The 21,783-nt window shown below is 39.7% G+C and overlaps 1 protein-coding gene across 2 annotated transcripts in view; it reads right to left on the bottom strand.

Annotated features, from left to right (window-relative positions):
- The window catches only part of mtdha (metadherin a), a 75,378-nt gene that overhangs the window by 25,785 nt on the left and 27,810 nt on the right, over window positions 1-21,783 (bottom strand). For both annotated transcript variants that reach the window (XM_048595458.1, XM_048595457.1), the window contains exons 4-6: window positions 12,685-12,873; window positions 10,494-10,748; window positions 4,454-4,540 (exon numbers count right to left, since the gene is read on the bottom strand). In XM_048595458.1, the coding sequence (XP_048451415.1) occupies window positions 4,454-4,540; window positions 10,494-10,748; window positions 12,685-12,873 (531 nt within the window). The remainder of the gene's footprint in view (window positions 1-4,453; window positions 4,541-10,493; window positions 10,749-12,684; window positions 12,874-21,783) is intronic.

Genomic DNA, 21,783 nt, shown 5'->3' with positions numbered 1-21,783 from the left:
CCAATTTAAAAGTACTCATTACAAATTATTTATGAACTTTAATTGTCAACTTAGCCTAAAAAGAACAAAGGATATTGACCTATATGTGACCTCAGACCCAAAGCAATGTAGTTGACTCTTAACTGCCCTCTGGTAAAAACTGGGAGGGAGTAATGAATACTGGCCTATTCAGTAATGCCTACATACCACGGCTGCATATCTTTTGCAAAATAGACAAGTTTTGCATTTTTTGATTAAGGAGACAACAGTTCACATAGAACACCACAAACCCCACCCCACGCTAGTTAAACTTATAACAACTATTGTGAAAAATGGCATTTCTTTATTGCAATGCATTCTTCATTTTATCTATTACTTCAAATTTATGCAGTACAAATAGGTACTTCCCTCATCTAGATCTAAAGGGCATGTTACCTCATCCATCATTTTATTTAACAAGAGTTGGATGATTAGTTAATGCATTGTTCCAAGTCACTGAGAATTTGACGTTTTTCCTTTTAAACATGGACAAAATGTAGATGATGGTGGGGTCTTCAGCACTCAGTCCCAGATGTCATTAAGCAAGGGTTCAATAATCACTTAGGGACTGGATGCCTTTTCTACACTCACCCGTGCATCATTAAAAAAGTTACAAGATTGCCAAGTTTGATTGACCAAACCTCGTATCCTTGGCTGCTGAGAATAGGAATCTATTTTTAAAGAAGTCTTAGAAATAAATACCTCCCCTTTTAAAATTTGGCACCTCGTGACATTTCAAAACAATGCTATAATAAGCCTGTTTCAGTTTCCTTCTCCATTCCAAAGGAATATAACAGCACAACAAGAGGAGGCCATTCAGCCCTCAAGTCTATCCAGCTATTCAATCAGATGATGGCTAATCTGTCTCTCAATCCACTGCCTGTTCGTTATATTCATAGAATAGGGGCTCTTTCCAACGTTTGTAAGCCAACTTGACAATTAAAGTTCATGAATAATTAATAATGAGTACTTTAAAATTAATATTGAGGGCGGTTCAGACTTAACTTGGCATTTTAATCAATCCTCCCAAAGTCCAGCCCAACATCAATTCCTCAATGCTATATGCACATTGGCTGCTGCATTTGTCTATTATATAACATTGACTTGACTGCACTTCAGACGCAATTCTTTAAAGCACTCGGGACACCTAAGGATATGAAGACTGCTTCGTGAATTTAAGTTTGTACATCAAATAATTTAACAAGGGAAGAGAAACGGACAATTTACTTTAACATTCAAGTTAATTTGACAGGTTCACACACACACTCAAATCAATACGGTCTCCCCTCGACAATCTCTGTAATCGATAAGAGAATTTGAGTGGAGAAAGAAATGTATCACTTCATTTCAGATTCAGAAACTCCCAGAGCAGCTACAACTAAAAGAAACATTCCCTTTAGTCTGTCATAGCAAGCCTTTTAGTTTCAATATCAGAAAATCAAAGTACCAGTTTGGAAATCATCAAATTGTCATAAGAGTCACCATTTAACTTCAGACGCAGGTAGGGAAGCATAATGGCTACATTACTGGAGTAGCAATCCAAGATCTAGATGAATGATCCAGAGATTTAAATTCAAATCCCACCACCGCAGCTGGTGGAATTTAAATTCAACTGATTAGAAGGCACAGAAACTGCGTAGGTAGAATTGAGGAACGGCAGACCTTTATAGGAGTTATGCACAGACCTCCTGGCAGGAGTCAGGATATGGGGAAGAAAATAAATGAGGAGTTAGAAAAGGCATACAAGAAAGGCGCTATTACAACAATCATGAGGGAATTCAATATTTGGATAAGCTAGGAAAATCAGGCTGGCACTCGATCCCAAGAAAAGGAATTTGTGGCATATCAAGACATGGGTTTTTTTTTTTGGAGTAGCTTACGGTAGAACCAATTAGGAACATGCAATTCTGGACTGGTGAAGTGCAATGAGGTAGACTTGATTAGGGAACTTAAGGTGAAGGAAACCGAGCTTACAGTGACCAGAGTGAATTCATCCTGCAGTCTGACGGGGAGAAGCTGGAATCAGATGTAACAGCATTACAATTGAGTAAAGTTAACTACAAAGACATGGAGGAAGAGATGGCCAGAGTTGATTGGAAGGGAGAGTTTATCAGAGAAGACAGTGAAGCAGCAATGGCATTAGTTTCTGAGGGTAATATGGAAGAAGAAACATACTAAGGGCAGGTCAAGGCAACTATGGGTGACAAGAGAATTTGGGGTCAGCATAAAAAAAGAAAAAACATACAATGTAGTGAAGACTTGAAATCCGGCTCAGCATAACTTAAAAAAAAAAAATGTTTTTGGGCAGGGGGTGTGGAATAGAAGATGAAGTATGAGTTATGAAATATGATGGATGAAGTATAAGCTAGCTCGTAACATAAGAGAGGATTGTAAGAGTTGCTTTGATATACAAAAAGGTAACAGAGAAACAAGAATGGACAGTGGACCGCTGGAAAAGTCGTAATGAGGAATAAAGATATGGTGGAGGAACTGAGTACATGCTATGCATCAGTCTTCACAGTGGAAGACACCAGTAGCATGCCAGAACTTCAGGAGCCGAGTGTAGCAGCCATCACTGGGGAGATGACACTGGGAAAGCTGAAAGGTCTGAAGGTGGACAAATCACCCAGACCAGATGGACTACAGCCCAGAGTTCTGAAGGAGACAGCAAAGGAGATTGTAGAGGCATTTGTTCAGGAATTACTTGAGTCAGGGAGGGTCCAAGAGGACTGGAAAATAGCTAATGTAAGACCCCTGTTTAAGAAGGGAAGGAGCTACAAGTCTGGAAATTACAGGCCAGTCCTCGGTTGTTGCTCTCATTTATTAAGGACGAGACTGCGGAGTACTTGGAAGTGCATGGTAAAACAGGGCTGAGTTAGCACGCCTTCACCAAGGGGAGGTCATGCCTGACAAATATGTTAGAATTCTGAGGAGGTAACAAGCAGTTTAGACAAAGGAGAGCCATTGGATGTGATCTATTTGTATTTCCAGAAGGCCTTTGACAAAGTGCTGCACAGGAGGCTGGTAAATAAGATAAGAACCATGGTGTTAGGGGCAAGGTACTGGCATGGATAGAGGATTGGCTGACTGGCAGAAGGCAGGTAGTGGACTCAAAGGGGTCTTTTTTCAGGATGGCAGCCAGTGACTAGGGGAGTCCCACAGGGCTCTGTGTTGGAACCAAACTATTTATGTTGTTTTATGTTCTGGATGAATGAATTGAGGATGTTGCTGCTAAGCTTGCAGATGACCCAAAGATAGGTGGAGACACAGATAGTGTTGAGCAAGTGGGGAGATTGCAGAAGGACATGGACAGGCTAGGAGAGTGGACAAAGAAGTGACAGATGGAACACAATGTGGAAAACAGTGAGGTTATGCATGTTGGTAGGAAGAATAGAGGCACAGACTAATTTCTAAATGGGGAAAAGCTTCAGAAATCTAAAGCACCAAGAAGTTAGAGTTCTAGATTCTCTTAAGATCAACATGCAGGTTCAGTAGGCAGTTAGGAAGGGAAAAGCAATGTCAGCTTTCATTTCAAGAGGACCAGAATATAACAGTAAGGATGTACTGCTGAGGCTCAGACCATATTCAGAATATCATGAGCTATTTTGGGCCCTCTATCGAAGGATGGATGTGCTGCATTGGTGGAATCTGGGTCTGTATTCGAAGTTTAGAAAGATGAAGTGGGATCTGATTGAAACTTACAGAATACCAAGTGGCCTATACAGAAAGGACGTGGAAAAGATGTTTCCACTAGGAGAGACAAGGGCCTGAGGGCACAGCCTCAGAATGAAGGGACGACCCTTTAGAACTAATGTGTGGAAGAATTCCTTCAGCCAAAGGGTGGTGAATCTGTGGAACTCATTGCTGCAGAAGACAAAGTCACTGAGTGTATTTAAGACAGAGTTTGATAAATTCTTGATTAGTAAGGAGATCATGGGTAACTAAGAGAAGACAGAAGAATGGGATTGAGAAACATATCAGCCATGAATGAATAGTGAAGCGGACACAATAGGGTGAACTGCCTAATTCTGCTCCTATACCTTCTGGTCTAATTATATAATTCTGTGAAATTATGAAACTAAAAGCTAATGTCAGCAATATTGGCCATATAGCTACTAGGTTGTTATAAAAATCCATCTGAGAAAGGAAGGAAACCTGCCATCCTTAAATCAGTTTGGTTTACCCCAGCAACATGACTTGCTCTGACCTGCACTCTGAAATGGTCCATTAATTCATTCAGGTGTATCCTGGGCAGCATACATACTGAATAGCGCACGTAAAGGGTTACACTAAGAAAACACCTATACATCTGAATAATCAAATGCGCAATGGCTGAAGTAACAGCTGAACATGAACAGATTCATGACAAGAATAATTTCTATCTCTACAGTGGAGTGGTTTCAAAACTATAAAAAACCATAAAATCAATATTTACTGGCTACTGCAGCATTCGCCCCTGCAGTAGAGAAAGGAGGTTTCTGCTCTGAGGTATTCATCCTGTTATTGACACCTGCCCAAGCCCCTGTAAAAAAAACAACAAAACATACAATTAACATCTGCCTTAACACAACAAGGCATGAAGGGTGTTGACAGGATCAACAAAACATTACAACAAGTTGGAGAGAAACATGAGGACAAGTGACCAAAAACTTGGACAAATAGGTGATTTTACCGAATTTCTTATAAAGGATAAAATTGTAGAAAGACACTTGAAGCAAATACACTTGCAGGGTGACTAAGAGAGAACAGGGAAATGGGGCAAATGGATTGTTCCAGAGAGCTGGCATGGAACAAATGGGCCTAATGGCCTCCTTTTTGGGATAATAAACAATTGAGGGGGAATGGATGACAAGTTAGCACAGGAATAAACATGAAGTCACATATACACCATCATGATGGAGTAAAATAAGATCTCACATCACTGACGACAGAAACCCGAGTTTTGTTAACATCAGCTGCTTGAATTAGTCAAGTAAAAATTCAGCTCTATTCCCATAAAATTTCCACCTGGTCACAAAATTAGGTATTGAGTCAGCTGGTCTCCTGGGCAATAATAGAAAATTGAGGCACCCATGCAGAAAGGTCTCTGCTTAAACCTCTAACACTAGAGCTCAAACAAAAAATGATCTCAATCAACTGGAGGGACCAAAATAAACACTAAATTCGGAGCGTACAAATCTAAGGTTAAATCAACAGATTAGGCGAGAGGTAACAAAAATAATAAAAAAAAGTAATAAAATAATGGCTATAGTAATAAAATAATGCATTTGAAACAAAACAGACGAACTGATAATGCCAAAAAAAATCAGTTTAATCTGATAGCCATTACAGAGACTGGCATGGAGTGGGAGCTTAAAGGGTAAATGATATTTAGCAAGAATAGGTAGCTATGAAAAGGTGGAGGGACTGGCTCTCTTAATTATTGATTATAATGGCATAATAGGAGGGCTTTACAGGAAACCAGAAATCGGAAGCAGTTTGGAGGTAGTTATGAGAAATGATATAGGCAAGAAGTCGCTTGTGGTAATCAGGCCTCTTAATTGTAACCATATGATGGGATGGAGTATAAAAGGAAGAAATAATGGGAGGCTGCCAAAATTATACAGCAATAATTATGGGGGTTTTAATCAATTCATAGACTGGAAACATTAGATGTGCAAAGGTAGCCGAGATGAACAATCTGTGGAATGTTTTCGGCTTCTGAGAACAGCATGTCTTGAGCAAGAGAACAAGCCACATCCTATCTAGTGGAAAGGAATAGGATTAATTCATGACTTTGTAGTGAAGACATCCCTAGTTTAACCAAATTACATTTTAAATTTAGTTTAAAGGAGACTACTACAGGCTCAAGAAGAGCATTTTAAAACATAAATAACGGCAATTATGAAAGCACGAAAGCAAATAAAATGAACTGATAAATTAAGGTCTACAAAATGGTTGTAGTGGTAATGTCACTGGCGAATGTTGCGGGGACATGGGTTCGAATCCTGCTGTGACAGATGTTGACTTTTGAATTCAATTTTAAAAAATATATAATAAAGATGGTGAGCATTTAACCACTGTTGACATGTAACAACCCGTCTGGTCACTAATGCCCTTTAGGGAAAGAAACTGCCATCCTTACTTCATCTGGTCTACATGTGATTCCAGACCCAGAGCAATGCGGTTGACTCTTAACTGCCCTCTGGTCAATTAGGGATGGGCAGTAAATGCTGGCCTGGTCAGAGATGCTCATATCCTGTGACAAATAATTAAAAACAAAAGTTCCACATGGAGGATCCGCAATCCTTGGTTGACTGAAAGAGTTAAAGACAGTATTGAAGTAAAAGAAAAAGGATACATTTACTAAAAAAAAAAGATGTCAGTCAACAGGTAGTGAGATCTTCTACAAATGTATTTAAAAGTTAACAAGGTGGGCATTGATCCTATAAAAAGTGAGTCTGGGGAACAGATAATTGAAGACATGATGATGGCAGATTAATTGGACAGGTAATTTGTATGAATCTTCAGAGAATTTAAGTGTCATCCCAGAAATAAATGTCAGTTAGGAAATGGAAATGAGGGAAGGACTCAAGGAAAATTACAATTTCCTGGGAAGGGTACTGAGCAAAGTATTGCAGGTTGACAATTCTCAGGGTACTGACGGACTACATCTCATGATCTTAAAATAAATCGCTAGGGAAACAGTTCAGGCAGTGATTGCAATTTCCCAAAATTCCTTCGATTTGGGGAAGCTGCCATTACATTGGAAGATAATGAGTTATTCATAAAAGGAGGGAAACAGAGAATCCCAAGATACAGGCCAGTTAACTGTCATAAGGGAAATGTTGGAAGAGGTTAGACCATTATAAAAGACATTACAGCAAGGGACTGAGGAAAATTCAAACTGATCATACAGAATCAACATAGTTGAAGAAAAGTTGTAAGAGTTCAGACAGTTCTTCTTGGAAAAGAGAAGACGAAGAGGTGATAATGAAGGTTTTCAAGATGATGAGAGATTGAGAGAGAAGATCAAGAAAAAAAATTCCCTGTGGTAAAGGGTCAATAACCAGAGGCCACCGTTTTATAATAACTAGCAGAATAACTACACGGGAGATGAGGACAATTTTCTTTTCCTCAAGCATCATCCAAAAACGTTGTGGAAGCTCATTCCACAAATGTTTTGAAAGGGAATGGACAGATTTGTTGGACTAAGTTTGAATGCCCTTTCAAAGAAACAGGGTGGGCCAAATGAGGTGTGCTGCAAGTTCTTTGATGTTATGATTAAATTACTAACATTAAAAAAAGACCAGGTGGCAGCCATTCAGGCCTTCAAACTCACTCTACCAGTCAATGGAATTATGGCTGATCGTCTTTTTATCCCAACATTATTTTCTTTCACTATCCCTGTATCTCTCAGTGTTTTCAATCCATCAAAATTTATTGACCTTAGTCTAGAACATACTCACTGACTGAGCATCCACAGACCTCTGGGCCAACAATTCCAAACATTTACCACTCTCCACGTGAAGGAATTCCTCTTCATTCTAAACGCCTGCCCCTTACTATCCTTGGTCTCAACATTCCCAGCTAGGGTAAACATCCTTCCTGCTTCAATCCCATTGAGCCCTGTAAGGATCTTGGATATATGAATAAGATCACCTCTTACTCTTCCAAACTCCATAAAATTCTTACCAAAGCTCTGCATCTTTGCAGTAACATATCTTTATTCCTTTACTCAAAGCCTCTTTTGATGAAAGCTAACAAAAACATTTGCCTCCCTAGTTGCTTGCTGTACCTGCATACCAGCTTTCCATGATTCATGAACAAGACTTTTTGACTGTCCTTTCTGAAGTTCAACACTTACCAACCTCTCACCATTTAAGAAATACTCTGTATTTCAGTTTTTGAACCAATATGGACAACCTCAGATGCTTTTCCAAATTCTGTTCAAGTGACTTTGTATCCTTCACACAACTTACATTCCTAGCTAGCTTCTGTTATCTGAAAACTTAGAAAAATTACATGCAATTCCCACATCTGTATCGATATAGATTGTGGATAGCTAGGACCCAAGCATTCATCCTGGCAATACCCCACGAATCAGTCTTCTAACCTGAAAATGATCCACGTTCAATTGAGACATTCAAGAGGACATTGGATGATTATTTGATTAAAAATACCATGCAAGAGTATGAGGAAAATGTGGAAATTGGCACTAGGTAACAATGTTCATTTAACGAGCCCGTGCAGAATGGTGATCTGTGTTATAACATTTGTGACTCTTACTCTGTTTTCTACCTGTTAGCCAGCTCCCAATCCATGGCAGTATATTTCCCTAATTCCATGCGTTCTAACTTTTTTTCAACTATCTTCTTGTGTGTGACTTCATTGAAAGCCTTCTGAAAATCTAAATATATATTCTGGATTTCTTTTGTTTGCCACGGTTAGAACATTTTCCTGCCGTCTTTTTGTGCACTAAAGGAATGTATTTGTCTGTCACCATCATACTTTTTAAAACGGTTTCCTAATCCAAAACAGCCAATGTGACCCTCATAAATTCATAGATTTTTGTTCAGAACTGAGACCCTAATTTCTGATTAACCACATCACTTCCAAACTTAAATGTGAAATGTGATTATATTTTACAACGAGCTTATTAATTAGCTTTTTTTTTACTGCAAACAAACTGCTCTCTACTTAGATCCTCATTGTACTGAACTGGAAAACCATTTTGCAATCATTCTAAGAATTCGCACTACACAATTTTAGCGCTTAGTGGTTGATACCCAGATTGAACTTCTGTATTGCCCTTGTTACAAGGGCCTCTAATTTTCTGATTTATACTGTAACTTACATCATCATTGTTAGTCCCATCTGCAGCCTCTTTTAGTTTCTTCGTGCTACACAAACTGATTCAACATTCTGAATTTTAGAATCTCTCTCACAACAGTACTAATATTCTCATTTATTAACTGAAGAAGCCTACCACTTTCTCCAAGCTTTCTGTCCTTCAAGAATGTCTATCCCCCTTGGATATTCAGGTCCCAGCTTTGATTCCTTTGTAGTCACTTCTCTATCATGACTCTCAGATCACACATACGAATTTCTATTTGAGCTGACAATTTACTTATTTTATTGTTGACACGATAGACATTCAGAGTTGTTAATTCACCTTTCTACAAATATATATTTTTGTCAACTCTGGTCCGATCTGCACACACTTTTTCAAGTTTGTAATCATTGTCATTCCCGCCATACAATCACCATGACCTTTTTTGATATCTTGATCTACTGACTTAACATTTTCTCTAATTTATGTCATTTTGTCCTACAATGATCCCTTCTCCTATTTAATTTAAAGTCCTCTCTACTTCCTTAGTCACATTACTGACTCCAATGCCAACCCCAGCACAGTTCAGGTGAAGTCTGTACCAAAGGTACAGCCCCCCACTTTCCCTCATGCTCGTGCCAGTGCTCCACAACTTGGAATCCACTTCTCCCACCCTAATCCTTAAGCCAAATCATGGCAACAGTCCCATAGTTAATGCTATACAGGAGCACAAGATTCTTAAAAATTGACAAGCATAACTTTTAATACTTTGCTGCACCTTGCATTTATTTGTGATGACTGGGTTTAATACTTACATCTAGAAATCAAGTCTGCACTGGATCATGTGCAATCTAATGAATGTAAATAAAATGGAATGCTAGATGCTAATAAAATTAGTTATTAGATATGGACATCCAAAACTGTGATCTTTAAAGTCAATCCTAAATTATGTTCAAAAGGTTTAAATCGAAATAAACTTCATGAATTTTTAATTTTTGCAATCTTCTGCACCCTATTCTGAGCTCGGTTGCTTAATCTCAACAGTTATGTACACATGTCTTATATACACAGACACACACACACACACACACACACACGTTATAAGTAAAAGATGTGCAAAAAATACAAGAAAATTTGCTTTCATCAATCTGGCCAGACTTAAGTGTAGTGAATTTGGATTAATCTTTAACCCTGTATTCCTTTAAAACATTGAAAACATAAATTGAATATTAATCCATGTATGCTCACAAACCTGCTAGTGTAGGCTGGCTCTGTTGTAACTACTGTACTGTGGCTATTCTTTAGCACAGTCCTACACAGCAAGTAGTGGTCACCATTGCAGAGAAGCACAGGCAATCTTTATTCTACACTGACCAGTAAATAATGTTCATCAGCAAAAATGGAAGTTCACATTTCCCCTTTCATTATTGTTGGGGCGTCTCAAGTGCTATCCTGGCTGAGGTCAAATGAGTTAGCAACTAAGTCCAGAAATCCCTTTGTACTATGAATCAGTGTCAACATTTACCGACAAAGCCAAAGGTTTAGCTCAAGAAAAAGACAGGCATACAAAAATCTTCAACTGTATTAAGAATTAATTACTTCAATCTCCCTCATGTCGAATGTAAGCATATTTCAATTAAGAGACACACAATTCAACACTCACCAATGCTGGGGTAAAGTGCATGCTCACTCCAAGTCTTATCAACTAAGGGTACTGCCCATTCTTTTGCCCCTGCATTGGTATCACTGCTTTCCTGGCCCCAGGCAGGCTGATCCGGGCTTCTTTTTGCATTTGCCAATACTGGGATTTGTTGCCACTTATCATCCTTAGTCGCATTAATCTGAGTGGGCAGTTTCACTGGGATATCACACCAGCTTCCTCCATTCACTGTTAGCTGTTCACCCCACCCGGGAGCAACTTTAAAGAAAAAGAAAGAAAACACATCAACAAGCCTTATTCATTGTCAGAAGACTGACCTGGCCTGAAACAGTGGCTGCTTTCATTAAAAGCTGTTTTGCCAAAGAAACATTTAAAATTTATTTTGCAACCGAAATCTACATCAAGTTGATTGATGCTAACAATAACTTCTCAACTAGTTGTACATGCTGATGAGTCTAAGTAAATTAATCTGCCTCTGCAAAGGTCATATGCTGACAGCAATTTTAGGCCAATTAGGAGCAATCTAATTGACTTAAATCTTGTTTTTGGTAATTACTGACCATTGGTTACCAATATGCAGAGAAGGCAGTGATAATTATTATCAAAACTTGAAATAAATTAACTCTTTGCTTTAAAAAGTACCAATTGTGGATCAGTAACACTTTTAACTTCGAAACTTTTTAACTGTAACTGAGAAAACTTTACAGTCAAGTCCCACTCCAGAGAATGAAACACAAATATTGGTGCTGACATGCCCAAATGCAGTACAGAGGGAACCCTGCACTGTCGGAGGTGCAATCTTTCAGATGAGACATTAAACAGTCGGCCTATCTGCCATCTCTGGTGGACGTTGAGGTTTCTATTGCATTATTTCAAAAAAGGGCAAGGGTGATATCCCCAGTGTGACAGCTGATAATCAGTTCTTAATCAACACCACATAAATAAAAACCAAAAGAACTGCAGATGCTGTAAATCAGGAACAAAAACAAAGTTGCTGGAAAAGCCCAGCAGGTCTGGCAGCATCTGTGAAGGAAAAAACAGAGTTAACGTTTCGGGTCCGGTGACCCTTCTTCAGGTCCCGAAACCTTAACTCTGTTTTTTCCTTCACGGATGCTGCCAGACCTGCTGGACTTTTCCAGCAACTTTGTTTTTGTACCACATAAATAAAACCAGGCTCGCCGTTTTTCCTCATTGCTATTTGCAGGCAGCTTCCTCTGTACAGATTGACTGCTGCATTTCCTAACTATAACAGTGACTAGATATTCCATACTAATTCACTAGCTATTATGTGCTTTGATATGCCATGAAAACTACTGCAGATGATCAGATCTTTGCTCCTTTAAAAGTAAGGTGAAGATTCTAGAGACATCGTTTTCTGGGAGGGGATAATTAATAAAATGTTATTGCAACAACAGGGCCCTGCATTCAATACTGTACTCAGCGTATCAATTCATTGCACACCATCCTGAGGTTTCAAAATAAATATAGGGGTGAGCATGCCGCAAAATTCTCACCAATAAAGGAGTAGTACTGGCTTAATAGTTCACTAACATCTTTTAAGGAAGGAAATCTGCTGTGCTTACCTAGTCTAGCCTACATTTGAACGCAAATCCATACCATGGTTAACTCAACTTATCTCTGAAATGGCTAAACAAGTCACTCAGTTCAATGTTGACCTTTCAGATGTTTAACGCACCAATATCCATATATTTAATCAGGTTGGTGATGACAATTCGAAGGTTAACTGTTTTATTGTTAAGCTATAATTCAGGACAAGTATCAATTTTAGTTCACTTGCTCTCCCTATCCAGGTGCCAACTACCTACTGGGGAAGATCTCAGATTTTTTTTTTTAATTTTAGAAACCCATCACCATCAAATAAAACACCTAATTACGAACACTGTAGACCCATCTATGTTTTCAATCAACCTGCTCAGGTATGTTGTGACATGACCCTGGCAGGTGGGACTTGAATCTGGACATTCGGCCCAGAGGTAGAGATAACCACAAGAAGCCGAAGACCCAGATCTCAAGTACAAACTCGTATGAGCATCACATGCTCTCAATTAAAATTGAAGCTGTTCTGGTTTCCTCTTAAAGGGACCTACTTTTTTTTAAAAAAACATTGGAACCAGACGCCTGTGCCCCAAGAAAGAATACGAAGAAAACAGAAGTCCCCCCTCTTCTAACCAACCTGCAGTTTCTACCCCTTTGGTCTTTCGAGGGCCCAGACCAGCTGAGGCTACCGTGTGCTGCTGTGCGGGAACAGCTTCAGATCCAACTGCAGGGAGACTAGAATCGACGGACGGAGATTCATTTATTCCTTTGTCACGTCTGCGCTGTTGTCGTTTTTCCCGGCTACTGATTTTGGTCTCCCATGCCCCTGTGAAAGAACCAAAATGAAATCCAGTCAACATTTGAATTAATATTTGAAGGGAAAAGCATCTTTTTAAAAACATGATAACTTTACAGAGAGAATCGGCAAATTACAAGAATGGGGAAACTGCATGCCAAGGGAAAGAGAGGCTAATTAGCTTGCTTATTCAGAGAATCGACACAAACACACTGAGCCAATGGCCTCTGATTGTGCTGCATCATTTCATGATTGAGGGGGCTCAATCAATGATATGGCACAGTGCACCAGATCTTCAACACAGCACCATGTCATGGTGCCATGACAAGGCTTGTCAAACTTTATTTCACCCAATATTTGTAACATAGTGAGCCTAGATGTAGAGAAGTTTCATTTATGTAAATGATTCTACATCTAAATTCATTCCAGCAAAAACCAGAAACATCTATCATGTGTCTGAATACAATCAATTAATTGTATTGATCCAAACTGTGAACTGACTGCTTCAGTCTAAGCCTTAAGATGGTTTCTCTTTAAATTTCTCTTCACTTTTGCACAGAGAAAGCTAATAATTCCCTTGGCAAAAAGAAATACAAAGTTAAAATTCAACATATTTTTAACCTGTTAATAGCTGGTGGAAGTGCTGCTCACCACAAGGTGATCAATCTGGAGTTTTGTTATTGCATGAGCTTGACGAGAGTCAGATGCAGTCAAACTGAATTGTGAAGTCTTCATTTTGTTACTATTGGGATAGATGATGGGATGTGTGGCATATTTATTAATAGATGGAAGAGGGAATGTCTCATCTGCCACTCGTGCCCAACAAGGATATAAATGAGCTTAAGTAGTAATCTCCAAGCTGGACAGCTGTCAGATGTGGCTCAATGGGTAGCACTCTGCATCTGTAGGCTGTGGGTTCAAGCCCCACTCCCAGTATCATCCTGACCAACACTCCACAAGAATGTCAGAGAAAATAGTACATTGCTGGAGGTGCCAGTTGCTTTTCAGTTTGATGGTAATATACAGTTGCTTTTCTGAGAATAGTGCACAACCCATTCTGACTGGGACATGGGGGCACAAATTCAAAGTTTGCAGACGACATAAATACCTGGAAATGTAGTAAGGGGCACAGCAGCAGACTTCAGGAGAGAGCATAGACAGACTGAGGACATCTGAACAAATTAAATTTAATGCACAGCAGGTTAAGGGAAGATCTAACAAAAAAAAAATGCTTTGAGAGGGGGAAACAGATTCTATTGGGGAGGCAAGCAGTAACCACAGGACAAAGATGGAAGAGAACTGGCAAAAAGAATGAGGGCGCTGATGGATTTTATAAATAAAAATATATCAAATTCAACTGATATTTTTTCATTCTTTCATGGAATGTGGGCACTGCTGGCACAGCCAACATTTGTTGCCCATCCCTCAGTGCCCTTCAACAGAGTGTCTTGTCTGGCCATTTCTGAAGGCAGTTAGGAATTGCTGTGGGTCTAGAGTCACATGCAAGCCAGTGGTGAAGATGGCATATCTCCTTTCCTTAAAAGGGATTTCTCTAACAATCGGTGACAGCTGTCATGGTCACCACTGTCAAGACTAGCTTTATGTTCAATTTTTTTATCAATTTGAATTTCACTAGTTGCTACAGTGGCATCTCAACCCTCACACCCGGAGCATCAGCCTGTGACTATGGATTACTAGTCTAGTGAAAGATGCACTTTACCCACCATTGCCTAATGATCTGGAATATACTACTTGAAAGGATGATGAAAGCAGATTCAATAGTAACTTTCAAAATGGAATTGGAAAAGACTTGAAAAGGAAACAGCAGTGTGCATAAAGTATGCGAATAGGACTAATCGGATAGTCTTTCAAAGAACTGGCACATGCATCATGGGCTAAATGGCCTCCTTTTAAGCTGCATCAACTGATGATTCCAGGACCCATACAGATGATATGTCTTTCCTCCCATCCAATACAGTGCATGATTCTCAACCACCAGTCGTGACCTGCACTCAAGGGATGGCAGTTGGGAGAGGAGGAGAGTAATTGTGAGGTACGGTGGAGGGGAGAACTTGGGAATCACAGAGGGGATAGTCCTTTTGGAACGACAAAAGGGATCATGAGAGTAGATTGTGTAGTAGGGGAGAGAAATAACAGAACACAGACAATCCAAATCAAACTCAATAAAAACATTTGAATAGGTTTGCTCGCCTCTGACCGAATTTACACTGGTAAGTGCTAATGTTGAGTGCTTAACACCAGACATTACACCGGGTTATGAGCTATCACACTGTAGCATGAAGGATTTACTTTTATGGAACATACGATAGTAGTGTGAATGTGACATCCCAAAATAACAAGTACATTTTCTCTTGGGAATGCAAATTACTCAGATCACTGGTTTGAGTATGTACATATAACGCAAAAAATGTTTTACAGAACATATTTTAAATTAATTGCCACTTGAGAAAAAAGGTTTGTTGGTGCATCAGTCAGAATCAAGTTTCGTTAATTGAGAAGTCAATGCTAACAGCACAAAATTGGAACAGTTGCTATTTAACTTCCATGCAACACCACTACTATAAGATTTTTCCTAAATGAGTAGAGTCCTTATTAAGCTCTTCACATAAATTCGTTCCTCACTTACACTTCAATGTGGTTCTCCTGTTCCATGATACTGAGAAGGTAGCAGCATAGTGGTAATGTGACTAGATTAGTAATCCAGAGCCCTAGGCTAATTCTCTAGGGTCATGGGTCAAATCCTACCATGGCAGATGATGAAATTTAAACTTAATAAAAATGTGGAATTAATGGCGACCATATAGCAATTATTGATTTCGCTAATGGCCCTTTTCAAATTCACTGAGATGTGATCAACGCTGGCTAGATCACACTTTATTTCTTAATCCTAGCTGCCCGCAAGAGATGGCGAACAGATTTCGAGTTGCTACAGTCCATCTGGTGTAGGTAAATCCACAATATTATTACAGAGTTCCAGGATTTTAACCCAGTAAATTGATGGAATGGCAATGTATTTTAAAGTCAGGATGGTAAGTGACTTGGAGAGGAACTTGCAGTTGATGGTATTCCTATGTATCTGCTGCCCTCATCCTTCCAGATGGAAGCGCTTGTGGGTTTAGAAGATGCTGTCTCAGAAGCTTTAGTGAACTTCTGGAATGTATCTTGAAGATGGTACACGCTGCTACTACAGAGAGAGGGAAAGAGTAAATGTTTGTGGATATGGTATTAATCTTGTGGGCTGCTTTGTTCTGGATGGTGTCAAGCATGAGTGTTGTTGGAGCTGCACTCATCCAAGCTACTGGGGAATATTCCATCAGACTCCTGACTTGTGCCTTGTAGGTGATGGACAGACTTTGGGAAGTCAGTAGGTGAGTTACCTGCTGCAGAATTCTAGCCTGTGTCTTGGCCTTGCAGCCACAGTTTTTAGATAGATAGTCCAGTTCAGTTTCTAGTCAATGGTAACCTCCAGGACATTGTTAGTAGGGGATGGAGTGATAGTGATGCCATTGGATTACAAGGGGCAATGATGAGATTCTCTTTTGTTGCAGATGGCCATTTCCTGGCACTAGTGTTGCACAAATGTTACTTGCATTGAGACCATCACTATTTTTCTTTAATGTTTCTCATTTTTTTATTGGAATGGAGTTAAAGTTGATAATTGAATTGTGAACAGCAGTTTGTTCTTAAAGAAAAACAAACGACTAATGCTTGCTGATGGGAATTACCCTGGAAAGATAATTCAGGTTAATTGCTGCTTTGATGTTATTGCAGACAATTTGGCATCAAGATGCTGCTACACTCAGGGACTGGCAACCGGATGTTGAATTGGACAAATAAAGGAGGTTCAGTTCTGGACAGCCAACCGCAGACCACATTTAAGGCGAAAAACAAAATAAAAAGAAGAAACTGGTACTGACTGGATTTTGGGTGGAGACAGTTTTGCTTTAGAAGCTGCTGGGCTAGAAAGTTTTTTGCTTTTGCTCCCCCTAGTTATTCTCCAGATATCAATTTGCTAAAAGCTCTGAGAAAAGAATTGCAGTTGTATGGCATAAGTAAAAGTCTCTAAGCGGTCTATTCTTCTTTTATTGTTTTTTTTAAATTTGTCCCTCAACTATGTCTGCCTGTCTGTCTCTGTCCACATTGTGGTGAGTTTTATATTCAAAGCAGACTGAGCTTAGATCGTGGATATTGATTAAACTGCCTTGCACTTTATCTATGTTCTGCTAAAGTTACATTCTTAATAATAAAGTGTTCATTTTTGTTGAAGTTATAAGCTCTGGTGTTTTTACAAGTTTGTTCAGGAACAATGGAGCAATTTTGAGGGTCATTCAATGTCTTAATTGTCACTGTGCTGGAGTGAAAGTGAAGCTAATTTGGTTTGGTTTGCTATTTTTAATGTTGCAACATTTACTACTTTTCAGCACAAGTCTGGACATTATCCAGGTCTTGCTGCATTTGGGCATGCAGCACTTCAGTAACTGAGGAATCACAAAAGGTGCGAACACTGAGCAATCATCAATGAACCTTCCCATTTCTTACCTTATGATGGAAGGAAAGTCATTGATGAAGCAACTGAAGATGACTGGGCCTTGGACACTACTCTGAGGAAGTCCTATGGAGATGTTCTGAGCCGAGATGACTGACCTTCAGTCATCACAACCATCTTGCTCTGTCAGGTACGACTCTAACCAGTGGAGAGTTTTTTCCTGATACCCATCGATTCCAGTTTTGTGAGAACTCCCTGATGTTACACTCAGTCAAAAGCAGCCTTGATATCAGGGACAGTCACTCTCATATCATCTCTGAAATTCAGCTCTTTTGACCAAGTTTGAATTAAGGCTATAATGAGGTCAGGAGCTAGTGGCAGAACACAAACTGGGTGTCACTGAGCAGGTTATCGCTGACAAGTGCTGCTTGATAGAACATTCGATGACACCTTCCATCAATTTACTGACGAACAAGAGTTGGCTGAGGAGTTCGTAATTGGCTGGGTTGGATTTGACCTGCAATAGCATACAGGATATACCTGAACAATTTTATACATTGTTGCATAGATGCCAGTGTTGTAGCTGTATAAAAAAAGCTTGGCAAAGGGTATGGCAAGTTCTAGAGCACACATTTTCAGTATTATTGTCGGAATGTTGTCAGGAGACACAGCCTTTCCAGTATCCAGTGACTCCAACCATTTCTTGATGTTACGTGGAGTGAATTGAATTGGCTAAAGACTTGCATCTGTAAATGCTGGTGACCACTTGGCATTTCTGGCTGAAGACTGTTGCAAAAACTTCAGCCTTCTCTTTTGCAGTGATTTGCTCAACGCCCTGATTATTGAGGATGGGGATATTTATGGAAGGGACAAAACTTGTCAAACAAACATAGGAAAAAGGAAAAGTAGGCCCTTCAGCTCCTTGAACATTAACCATTATGCAATATGATCAAGGCTGATCTGACTGCATTTTCAATTCCATATTCCCATCTACACTTGATAACCCTCGATTTCCTGCCCAACAAAAATCTACCCACTTCTGTCTTTAAAATATTCGATGACATCACCTCCACCACCTTCTGAATACCGCATTGGTAAATCCATACTGCATTCATTTTAAGGTCAATGTCATCGCTGCAGGGAAAGCTGTATGGCACATTACATCCCCATCCTCCAGTCTCTTTGAGCCTCCACTGTATCCAGGTTTCATCATTTACAAAATAGTCTGTTCAATCCATTTTAGTTTGAAAGCAATGGTCTCCCATTTGCCAACTTTGCGATTTTTTTGCTAATCCTATTTATTAATCTATCACCATCTCCTTGTGATTTTATACCTTCAGTGAAATTGCTTACAATGCCACATATCTTTGTGCCATTGGAAAACTTGGATTCAAATGACATAATGGGTCAATTTTTTTAGAAAACAACATTCAACTGAAACTTGAAGGTTTAGCTGTAATTAGGGTGAACCTAGATGCAAAATATCATTCACTACAAGAAACAGGGATGACATTAATTAATAACATAATTAGAGCCATAATAAAAGGAAAATTTTGAAACTGATGGTAGTCAAGTGTTCTATGAGAGAATTGTTAAATGGATGGTGAGTCCCACGAGGAAGGGAGTATGTTGCACTTGGGGCCTTCTCCTCTGTTGAATTACTGTCATGGGGATGATCTTTCGGAGTACATCTGGCTAACCAAACCAGATCACGAAGGCAACAAATTAACGACAGCCCTGAGGGATCCTAAGTTGACGTCAGTACATCTTACATAACAATTTTTTTTCTGTGTTGCACTGAATCATAGAAAATAGGTACAGAAGTAGGCCATTTGTCCCTTTGAATACGCTCCGCGTTCAATATGATCACGGCCAATCATCCAACTCAGTCCCCAGTTCCTCCATTTTTTCCAATCCCCTTGACCCCTTTAGTCCAAGGAACTAAATCTAACTGACTCTTGCGAACATTCAACATTTGGCCTCAACTGCTTTCTGCAGCAGAGAATGCCACAGACTCACCACTCCCTAAATGAAGACATTCTTCCTCAGCTCAGTCCTAAAATGGTCTATTTTGTATCGTTAGACTGTGACCCTGGTTCTGGACTCTGCGGTCATTGTAAACATTCTTTCTGTGTTTTTCTTTTTTTTTTAAATTATTCATTAACGGGATGAGGGCATTGCTTGCTAGGTAGCATTTATGGCCTAGAGGGCAGTTCAGAGTCAACCACACTGCTGTGGGTCTGGAGTCACATGTAGGCAAGACCAGGTAAGGACAGCAGTTTCCCTTCCCTAAAGGACATGAGTGAACCAGATGGGTTTTTACAACTATCGGCAATGGATTCTTGGTCAAAATTAGATTCTTAATTCCAGATTTTCTTTTGAATTCAAATTCCTTCATCTGCCACTGCAGGATTCAAACCCGGGTCCCCAGAATGTTATCTGGGTCTCAGGATTAACAGTTCAGAGATAATACCAATTGGCCATCGTCTTGCTTGTCTAACCCTGTTAGAATTTTATAGGTTGCTACGAGCCCCCCCACCCACCCTCAGCCTTCTACATTCCAATGAATAGAGTCCCAACTAATCCAACCCCCCTTCATAAATTAGTCCTGCTATATCAGGAATTAGTCTGGTAAACATCTCTTGCACTCCCTCCATAGCCAGAACATCCAAACTCAGAAGGAGAAAAACTGCACACAATAGGTAAGATGTGGTCTCATTAAGATCCTGTACGATCAGACCATAAGAAATATGAAAAGGAATAGGCCATTTGGCGCTCCACCATTCAATAGGATCATGGCTGATCCAACATTCCTCATGTCCACTTTCCTGCATTTTCCCCCTGTAGTCCTTGACTTCCCCCTACTGATCAAGTGTCTATCTCAGAAGAAGACATGTCTGCTTTTGTACTCAAATCCTCTTGATATGAAGGCTAACATAACGTCTGCTTTCTTCACCTGTTGCACCTGCATGCTTACTTTCAGCAAGTGGTGTGGGAGAACATTCAGGTCTTGTTGCACTTCCCACTTTCTCAATCTATGACCATTCAGATAATTTGCCTTCCTGTTCTTGCTACCAAAGTGATGAAGATAGAAATAGCGAACACCATGATGAAAAGACATCTTTCTCTTACAAGATTGTGCAATTTTGGGATTCTGTCTCAGAAGGCAGTGGAAGTGGGACCATTGACTTCTTTGAAGACAGTGGTCGATAGATTCTTGTTATGCAGAGAATCAGAGGTAATTGGGATAGATGGGAATGTGAAATTCAAAACAAACTGATCAGCCACAATCTTATTGAATAGTGGAGCTGACTCAGTGGGCCAATTGGTCTACTTTTGTTCTACTTTGTATGTCTCTATGAGATTTAAAAAAAAAGTAATGCGGCCAATTCTATTTGATTGTTCTGTCCACCAACTGCCTGGCTCACTGAGATTCATATCTAACGTAATCAACGTAGGTTCTTCAGGAAGTGGCAATCTTGAACAGAAGACAACACGTGCTGCTAAAAAACATACCACCGCTGACCTTTTAGTCATTTAATCAGATTTAACTGGCCAAGTCACAGCTGAATCGCTCTTCACGTAAAATGTTTAAATTCTATATGGTAGCGTTCCTGGAATCTTCGCAAGTGAAAAGTGGATTTGTGAATATATACCTTAGCAAGAATTACAAATCTCCCTGTGAATAAAGACTACTTTGGCTGATTGAAGTGTTAAAAAGACATTTTACAACTTAGTTTCTTACTTTGAAATGATCAAAAAAAAACAAATATTTGACCGGCTGCAACTTGCAAAAATATTCTAGCGAATGCACCAACTTAAAAGGTAAATTTTCTTCTCAATCAAAAATGTTTTCTTCCTTCAAAAAAACTACTATTGACTGTCACTGTTTTACACCCATGTTTACAGGAATTTAATTTGATACCAAGTTAGCTGTGACTGTGCCACAATTGGCTCAGGGCTGCGGCTCAGCACGCAGCATTCTGCCTCAAAGTTTATGTCTCACTTCAGGACAGAGCAGAATATATTAAAGTGCATTCATGGGATGTGGGAAACATGGGCCTATGTTTCCTGGCCAACATCTGTCTCAGGTTTGCTGCAGTGCTATTGCACGAGATGGAAGAAGAACAGCTCATTTTCCACTTGGGAACTCTAGAGCCTTCTGAACTCAATATTGAGGTCAACAACTTTAGGGCTTAAGGCACCTTCTCCTATGTCCTTACCCCAACCCCCGCACACCATGCCTTGTTATCACATGGGCTGCTATTACACACTATCCACCATTCGCTGCTAATTGGGAACAAAAACAAAGTTGCTGGAAAAGCTCAGCAGGTCGGGCAGCATCTGTGAAGGAGAAAACGGAGTTAACGTTTCGGATCCGGTGACACTTCCTCAGAACTGTTCTGAGGAAGTGTCACCGGACCCGAAACGTT

This window comes from Rhincodon typus, chromosome 4 (assembly GCF_021869965.1).
Source record: "Rhincodon typus isolate 14 chromosome 4, sRhiTyp1.1, whole genome shotgun sequence".
NCBI lineage: Eukaryota > Metazoa > Chordata > Chondrichthyes > Orectolobiformes > Rhincodontidae > Rhincodon > Rhincodon typus.
Note: the sequence above shows the minus strand (reverse complement) of the source record. Positions and strands in the feature narration are given on the sequence as shown.